Source organism: Tachysurus fulvidraco, chromosome 8 (assembly GCF_022655615.1).
Source record: "Tachysurus fulvidraco isolate hzauxx_2018 chromosome 8, HZAU_PFXX_2.0, whole genome shotgun sequence".
Classification (NCBI taxonomy): domain Eukaryota; kingdom Metazoa; phylum Chordata; class Actinopteri; order Siluriformes; family Bagridae; genus Tachysurus; species Tachysurus fulvidraco.
The window spans coordinates 7,720,421-7,730,046 of NC_062525.1; the positions used below are offsets into that span (position 1 = coordinate 7,720,421).

The 9,626-nt window shown below is 36.5% G+C and overlaps 1 protein-coding gene across 1 annotated transcript; it reads left to right on the forward strand.

The window, feature by feature from the left end:
* Positions 1-5,583: 5,583 nt before the first annotated feature.
* foxi1 (forkhead box i1) lies at positions 5,584-7,584 on the forward strand. Its single transcript, XM_027132800.2, has 2 exons — positions 5,584-6,408; positions 6,635-7,584. The coding sequence occupies exons 1-2, from the start codon at positions 5,760-5,762 to the stop codon at positions 7,102-7,104; spliced, it is 1,119 nt and encodes a 372-aa protein (XP_026988601.1). The 5' UTR covers positions 5,584-5,759; the 3' UTR covers positions 7,105-7,584.
* Positions 7,585-9,626: the final 2,042 nt, after the last annotated feature.

A 9,626-nucleotide genomic window follows, 5' to 3' on the forward strand; every position in this document is an offset into this window, starting at 1 on the left:
GTACCGTCATCTAAAAAGGAAAGCCATATTTCTGGGAAAATGAAATGCTAAAACTAATCACATTTGTGTTTAGAAAGCAGAAAATCCACAAAAACTCAGATGGCATTTGTAGTGTGCTTTTAATTATATATATATATATATATGTATATATAATTACATATGCACCAGACAAGACAAAGCTTTATAGAAAGCTGATCACATTTTATGCTTACTGTACATGATATCGAACTTGCAACTCAGAATATTGTTAATGAAGGCAAACCGTACTAGTCTGTACAGTAACATGCAAAATTACTGCAGATTAAACACAGAAATTGCACAATAAAATATTTTTAATTACTAGGTGTCTTATCTGTTGATGGCTGTGTGTATCAGCTAAAAGCTAGTATTTGTGAAAATCAAGAAATTCACAAGTAGGCTTTTATTCATTCAGTTGCAAATGATCCTTTTGAGTGTCCAGGCCCATTTTTATATATTTATGTATTAATCTTTAACAGAATAAAAACGAAGGGTTATGATAAATAGTTTGACATCCCAAAGTAGCAAATGAAGACAGAGACTGAATTCATGAGTACATCATTGACCTCGCAGTAATGAAATATATTTTCTGAAGCTAGCATTGCTCAAAGCATTTATAAATCTAACATTCACTGCTACAATGTTAAATGCAAGAGCAGGGCTGTGTGTGAGAATGGCAAAGTGATTAGAGAGCTGTGATACACTACAAAATGCTTTATTAAATGTCCTTAATTATGCCAACATTTGGATGACTGTCTTAAATTTTCAATATTACAGCCATGATATAATAGTGTGTATTTCCCTGATGACAAACGTGACTGCAATTTCAACCACTCATTCCATTGCTGAATTATAGCAGACTGAACCCTCCCTAAAGGACAGACATAATGCAGAGAAGCCCTGAGGTTCATAACTACTCAAAAAAGGCAGTGTCTTTTCTCTTGCACCAAAGCGAAACCAGTGCGCGGAGAACTGAGCCTAAGTGTAAATGGTGAAGTGAAATATCTCACAAATTATGAATGATGAGTTTCAATGCATGTCCTAGATGCAGTAGAATGTGAATTCCCTGCAGTCTGCATACAGAGCAAAGGCCTACACATATAGAATACGTGATGAGTGCAATGGGCTTCATAGTTTGGAGTAATGCTGCCCCCATCTGTTAGGTACACCTCAATATGGGCTTTCCTTAATTTAACATGCACAATTCTGCACAGTTCAGAGGTGTTTTCAGTTGAGATTGATTCTTATGCCTTTAATTGTGGATTCGTAATGTTACTCAGAATAAATACTCTTTATAACATAACTGTACAATAGGAGCAGGGAAAAGCACTTGATTTTTTTTTTTTTTCTGAATTCTGATAAATACTATATAGTCTGAAAATTCTGAAAACTACCGGCTATCTATTCAGGGATAACAGCATTACTGCCAAACCTAAAAGAATTAGAAATTTATAATAGGAAATACACTGATTAGCCATAACATTAAAACCATCTGCCTTGGTTGTGTAGGTTCCCCTTGTGCCACCAAAATAGCTCTGTGACTCATCAAGGCAGGAACTTCTCAATAACTGTGAAGGTGTTCTGTGTTTACCGAATCATGTAAGTTATCGAAGTTGTGGGGTGGGGTCTCCAGTCTTGTTTGTCCAGGACATCCTGCAGACGGATTAAGATCTGGAGAATTAGTCAACAACTATTTGTGACATTACTGAAACCATTCCTGAGCAATTTTTGCATTGTGGTAGGAAGCAGTATCCTGCTGAGGATGGTTCACTGCCATCAGGGCATACTGTTGCCATGATGATCTGTACCTGGTCTGCAGTAATGTTTAGGTAGGTGGTGCATGTCAAAGTGTAACATCCACATGAACTCCGGGACACAAGTTTTCCCAGCAGAACATTTTCCAGAGCACAGCTCTGCCTTTTTTTTTTTTTTTTTTTTTAAGTCTTATTAATGTGTTATTAGACCACTAAAACATTTTATTACTCATCATCCTTACAGTGTGGATACAGCGTCCATTTTCTTTCTTCATTTTTGTCTGTTTTCAAGTATTTAGCTAAAATGTCATCCAACTGTTTTCCAAAGCAGTCCTGAATAAGCCACATCTACTTATTTTCTGTACCTGAACACAGAAATAGAAAGTGGTATTGTGTTACACCCCTAGTGAATCGGTAAGTGTGTTTCCATGAAGGTGAATTATGGACTGTATTACACTGAGATCTCTATCAAGGTTTAGATGTACAGATAATGGGATTTGGCTGGACATCAGTGATGCAGTTGGTCTGAATAATGAATTCTCTTGGGCAAATCTTGAGTTCTAATGAATTATTTACTACAGTTTCTGCAGTGCTGCTCGTTTCCTTCCAGGTTTATTGCAGCCTTTGTTGGAATACAGTCATAAAAATTAATCACTCTTTTTTTTGTGTAAATACATAGAGAAGGCAGATTTCAATCATTACTGAGACACAACTAAAAAAGGTAACAAATTATTTATTTATGTAAATTTTAAATTAATCATTTACATACATATACTTACAAGTTTGAAATACAGCTTTAATTATTCTCTCCTATTAAAAACCATAAATAAAATTATTTAGATACTGATAATAAATTGGATAACAATGTGAAGAATGTCAGGAACTCCTTAAAGTTGTCTGATGCTAAAAACGTATCTTTACAGATAACTGTGACTCATATTCACCTAGAATCTTGACTTGACTTGAATCAGATTAGTATCTCAAAGTTCCACAGATCTGACATAGTCATCCTGCAGAACATGCAGATATATTTGCTTTCCTGTTCACAAACAGTTCAATAATTCTGTTAATTATCATCCCATTCAGAGCTGAAGGAGGCATGTGAGACAAGGTAAAGCACTAAACATTGCAATACATTAGTTCTCCTTTTGGAGTTATGTGGAGTACCACGTGTGTAGAGAAACAATTTTCTTTGCTGCCCACTAGAGGGAGACAATGACTTTGCCTTCAGTAAACCCTAATCTAAATGTATCTAACAAATCAATGAATGAATTAGTCATTAATCAAACATGTTTGACCTGTAATAATATTCTGCTATATATTTTTAACATTTATAAAGCTTTAAAACTATAAAGTTTTTCACTTTCCTTATATATACACACATCTAACCCCATTACCCACTATAATATTAACTGTAATACATCAAATATATAAAACACGCATGAGAGAGAGTAATAGGGTAATTATTTATCCATTTGCTTCCTGTAACAGTTATCAGGCATGTAAAGATTATTATGTAAGATTATAATTATTTAACGACCTCATTTTCACCCTACATTCCTAGAGAGAGAGAGAGAGAGAGAGAGAGAGAGAGAGAGAGAGAGAGAGAGAGAGCCTATCTAAGCATGAATGATGGATATTTTTGTGTTTTTGTTTCTTTTTTCTAAGTTGAGTTTTAAGGATTGGAGTTGGATTGAATGCATAGCTGGCAACCCAAAGATCAGCCGCGAAATAGACGATTAATTATTATGTCGATTATTACGACACCTAGTCAGCCAATCAGATACCGTAGTTCCGCTTTACACTGAGTCAGATCGCTTTATTCAACTAATACGAGCCGACACCCAAACGGCTCTGAATCATATTCAAAAATCTAATTCAAAATCATATTCTTTAAAATAACATTATAACATTACTCGGCATTGTACTTCTTTAAAATCTTTTTAAAATACACATCGTCCAGTACAGTAAGCTAAGCATCCCTGCATCAGTGTTATTTTGCCTGCTAAAATGTTAAACAGATTAGATTATCGTGCAAGACTATCACTATTACATAGAAAAAGAAAAAAAAGAAAAGAAAAATAATACACGGCTCATGATTGTTCATTAATAAAGGTGACTCAAATAACCGACTCATTCGCGAACGACACATCATAAAAACCAATATCAACATCTTTGGACAGGGTTCGCAGGAAGCTGTGTTGTATCTGAAATACTGCTTACACGAAATTAAACACATACTGTCAGCTTAATATCAAGGTAAGGGTCAAAAAATGTATGTTTCCTAAAACTGCAGCCACAATTACACCACCACAAACATACTGAAAATGAAGCATGTGGCCAACGTGCTCATAAAAGACACCTAATATCTAAGGTATCAATAAATTGGAAACAGTTTTAACTTGTTTAAACTTTTTATGTTGGTGAATTTACTCTAGATTAATTAACAAAATGTTATTACTTTATGATTCACTGTATAAAATGCATTAATTGATTATTGGATGAATGAAGGTATTATGGCCATATAAAATAATATTTTTAAAACAGAAATCTGAACTGGGTAATCCAGAAAATATACATGGATTAAACACACCCAGATGTTGAGATGATTGAACTCAAATGATTATTTATTTATTTATTTATTTATTTATTTTTAGAAAAGTTAAGTCAAATTTAACAATTATTTTGCCAAAGCATTTATACAATTCAATACACCAATACACTAATGTGAATAAATATACTCAGAAAATAAAGGGTAAATATAATTCTTTAGGTCTTCACATGTCCTCTAAGAAAATGTTTAACCCTAAAACAGTTTTTCCCAATCAGACGAGGCTCAAAGCTAAAACCATAATTGAAGCTAAAACCTTCAAAAGTGATAGTTATTTATGTATTTACAAGACTGTATTATCACCCCCTTTAAATCCACATTTATAATATAAATAAAACAGCTAAATATTCTTAACTTTGACGTCATATCTGTGTAGGAAATATGATTGTATTTGATTTTCAATAATATTTAATTAACAATGAAGACATAATTTTGAACATGCTTATTTAAAATAGATCTACCAGAGGGAGGTGGTAATGTAAAGATGGGATGCAGTTTCACTCGCATTGGCACATGCAAACGCAAGCAATTCAATGGAAGCACTTAAGAATTTGGGCTTTTTATACGTGCTGTGCATGTGCTTAATGTGTAGGCATTTATTTATTTGTTAGGACAATGACGAGCAATAGAGTGTCTACGGGCGAAAACACAGCAAAGACTTATAATGAAAGTGATTATTGATTTGACAATAAATATAAATTGAACTAGATTGATTTTGTTTTTTGTTTTTCTGACCGTTACCTGATTTTTCTGTACATGTGTCTAAGATTCTTTTGAGAGGAGATTGTCCTGCACGAATAATAAGACTTTTAATTAAGAAATATGCTTTTAAATGCATCTATTTTAAGAGTTAATTTATAAAAAAAAATTTCAGATTGTTTCTCAGTGAAAAACAGATGGATGTGTACAATTGTTTTGTTTCTTGTCAAAAAGTACAGTATAGACCTATTTTTTGAAAACATTTTTTTTATTTAGGGCTATTTGTTTTCCTTCTGACATATATGATGATAATTCCATGTTTATTTATAAATAGACCTGCTATACTTAATATGCCACTAGGCATATTAAACGCAAGACAATCAGTGTAAGGACATACTGCCTTTTTTAGGCATAAAGAAGATAGCAGTTAGTTTATAAAATCAGCTAAGGAGTAGCTCCTTTAACATGCATATCACCCGCAGGATCTTGACGCCGGGTTGTTGCATATTGGATGAAGGCCATCAGAGTGAGCTGAGTGTGGGAGGCGTCCTCATTCACAGATTCATTTATTTACCCTCCCTACAAACCTGCTTAAATACCCCTCCCCGGAGACCTCTTACAGCATTGTATACTGAAACCCCAGCAGAGAGACACACACTACAAACCTGACACGCTCCATGTTTCTCGAAGGAGAGAGGATTATGAGCGCCTTCGGGCAGCAGCCATCGCCGCAGCAGCTGAGCCCGGTGGCCAACCCTAGCGCGCAGGACATGTTGGACATGGCCGCCTACTGCGACAATCTAAGCGCCTACCACCACCACCATCAACAGCAGCAGAGCGCACATCACCCGTCACCCAGATCTTCTGTTCATGCTCAGGCGTACGGTCTGACCGAGTACGCAGCTCCAGGTGCTAACCCTTACCTGTGGCTGAACGGGCCGAGCATCGGCACCGCCACCTCTCCGTACCTTCCGGGAGGTACAAATGGGGCCTCCACCTACATGCAGCCTGGTTATGGTACGAGTCAGCGACAGTTCCTGGCACCTTCAGCCGGTTTCCACGGGACCGACCTCGGATGGCTGGCCGTCCCGGGACAACAGGACCTTTTCAAGATGGTTCGACCTCCATACTCATACTCCGCTCTGATTGCCATGGCTATCCAGAACGCACAGGGCAAGAAACTGACACTCAGCCAGATCTATCAGTATGTCTCTGACAACTTTCCGTTTTACAAAAAGAGCAAAGCAGGCTGGCAGAACTCCATCAGGCACAACCTGTCCCTTAATGACTGCTTTAAGAAGGTCGCACGGGACGAGGACGATCCCGGTAAGTCAGTCTCAGTGCATGTGCATTTTTAATTTTAATACGTTTATTTTTCTGGGGAAATGCCTGCTTGATGACAGTTTAAACATTTTCATTCTGCCATCGTCTATATGCCATATGAATGTGGCAGTTTCTGAAATGGGTTGGTTGCCGTTTATTTAAATTATTATCCGAATCATAAAAGATCAAAGCTATGTTTAAGATGTTCAAACTTGCATATTTCTTTCAGGCAAGGGCAACTACTGGACTCTGGACCCGAACTGTGAGAAAATGTTTGACAACGGTAACTTCAGGAGAAAGAGGAAGAGACGAGTCGATGCGGTAAAAACGGAGGACGTGAGCGCGCAGAAACCGGCTGACACGGTGAGCCTAGCTGGGACCGTGCAGCGTTCACCGAGCCCGAGCGACCCCAAATCCTCACCAGGACTCACCCCGTGTTTCAGCACGTTCGTCAGCACCATGAACTCGGTGGTGACAGGAAACGGAGACGGGATGAGGGCGCGGGACACCGGTGCGCTGCTGGCGGATTTAACACGGGGTCGTGAGGGTGTGTCGCCTCTGAGCTCCTACTGCCCGGGAGAATCAGCGCCTCCGAGCGACCCGGGACACATGAACAGGCTGAGCTACTACACACCCGGTCTCGGCAACCACTTTAGCGTGAACAATTTAATCTACAGCCGTGAAGGAACCGAGGTTTAGGCGGTTCTTGGATAGACAGAATAGCATCTTATTTGCGCTCTGTGAGCGCACACCTCATGTTTTTTTTTTTTCCTTTATTCTATTATTATTATTTTGGTTTGGCTTGTTTTTTTTAAACATTACAAACCAATTGCACTGTCAAGTTCTGTAAATATGTATATGCACAGTAGAAAATGTCCAGTTTTCCAACTGATTTGTCAGGCTTGATGTTATTGTGAGGGTATTGCGTCTGTTGCAAAGAAAAACCCCTGTAAATGCTGAGAATTTACTCAAAGGGAAGCTAAAAGACTCTTACTGTGTATGCAACATGAGTATTGAAATGCTATTTTTATAATAGCAATGTTTCAGTAAGCATGTTGCCTCATGTTTATGGTCCACATTGTCAAATTTATTTCGGTTCCTTTTTGCAGAGGGATGTCGATGTGTAGTTTATTTAATTATTGCGTTCGTATTTTGTAAATTATGTTGTAAATAAACTGTTTAAAAAACCAAAAATGTCTTGGAAGTGAATTATTATTATTATTATTATTATTATTATTATTATTATTATTATTATTATTATTATTATTATTATTATGGTAGGGTGCTTGTTGCCCTCACATTCTCTAACGTTGACACAATAATCCCACAGCCACCTCCTTTCTTTCCACTAAACCTGTTCTGCATCATTAAATGTAACAAATACTTAGTAGATACTTTGGTATAAACTTGACCAAGAACTACAAACGTAAACACTGTTATTGTACCAGACGTTCTATACACATGTTTAAAACGTTTTAATAATAATAATAATAATAATAATAATAATAATAATAATAATAATAATAATAATAATAATTATAATAATAATAATGAATGACTAAAAACTCTCTCTCTCTCTCTCTCTCTCTCTCTCTCTCTCTCTCTCACACACACACACACACACACACACACACACACACACACACACACACACACACAAACAAACACACACACATCTGTGTATTTATGAGTGTTTGGAACTTAAATTCCTTGACTACTTTTAAATTATTTACCTTTTTGTGTGTTCCACGTCACCCTAGAGACATTTTTAGTCAATGCCCTTTTAGAAAAGCCTGACTCATTCCAGTAGCACATCATGTACAGCAGTTCCTTTGAGCTAATTTTTTTTTTTTTACCGCATTAAGTGTTTAATCCAGCGCAGGAGTGAACGCGCGTCCTCGCTGCGCGCTCCACTAATTACAGGCTGCTTCTCTGTGCTATCTCTGTGCTCCCCATTCTCACGAAGCGTTTATTACCTGTCAGGTACCTTATGTGATTGTGTACATACTTACATCACTCGCTGATTGCAAGTTTCTCTTGTAGCTCAGTTGGTTTAACTCGTATCTCATGGATAACAGTCGGTAAGCCTTAGACATTTTCCGCCTGTCACTTCGGATCGAGCTGATTCCAACGAGTCAATGCAGCTTTCCGAGTCCTGTGGGTTGAAGAGTTCAGCTGGGCGCTTTTATTTATACTTAGCTTATTTAACGGTGGATGAAAAATTTGTCTTTTCATCCAGATCGTCAGTCTTTCTTTTTCTTTTTACAGGATGACTTTACTGCCCACAGCTGTTCCCCAATTATTTACCCGAATCGGGCGTTTCATCACTGTTAAGCTGCTCAGAAGTGTGTGAGAAAGTGGGCTGATGTACAGTGGGGCTTTTCATATCTGATCTCTATAGGGTTCAAGTCTGGCTCGAGAAATTAATTTCCTAGTGGACTGTATCTAGGTCCACATGGTTACTCCTGTCCTATATCATATCCAGAATCACAACACATTTAGCTGCAACATTATTGATCAGAGTGGAGAACAATACTGAAACAATACATACATTATTTAATGGAAGTAATAGTAATTATTTAATAATGTTCAATGTTCTTATAGAGTGAGATTCAGTTTAGTTAACACACTGAAATAATTTTCATAGGAAAAATGTAAATACTTTTTAATCATAGGCTACTGGAGAAAATTATTATTAACATTTATATTTATAGATTCCATAACTATGAGCTTGAATATATAAGGTAGTGACTATTAACAAAATAATAAAACAAAATAATTTAAGAAATACTTTAAGTCTAAAAATAACAGTGAGCTTTTACTGTAAATGGCTTTATTAATAAATAGTAGACTTCTTTCAGCTTGCATTTCAGCATAAATTTGTATTTTTCTGTTCTGAAATAAACTTTTAAACAGGAAACAACTTGGAAAATACATTTAGCTTTAATCATTACGCAGAACTTCTTCCATTTTATCCAGTAGAAGGCCAGAGAAGATGAAGCCTACAGTGATGCAAATACTGAAGAGCTAAATATCCACCAGTTTATCAGAAACAAGTGGCCTATAATATGAATGACTGCAAATGAATGATCAGGGAAATGTTTTATCTACACTCTTTCACTTTTCTGATTGGGTGGGTGGAAAACTACATGGTATAAATAAATAAAGAAGATTAAAAGAAGTTTTTTTTTGTGACCTGTGCTCTTTATTAAATTAAACAT

What these genes read in the sequence shown, in the direction of transcription:
- foxi1 (XM_027132800.2), top strand. Translation starts at nt 5,760, where the DNA reads ATGTTTCTCGAAGGAGAGAGGATTATGAGCGCCTTCGGGCAGCAGCCA. An exon ending in ACGGGACGAGGACGATCCCG is followed by an intron (nt 6,409 to 6,634) that starts GTAAGTCAGTCT and finishes TATTTCTTTCAG; the next exon opens with GCAAGGGCAACTACTGGACT.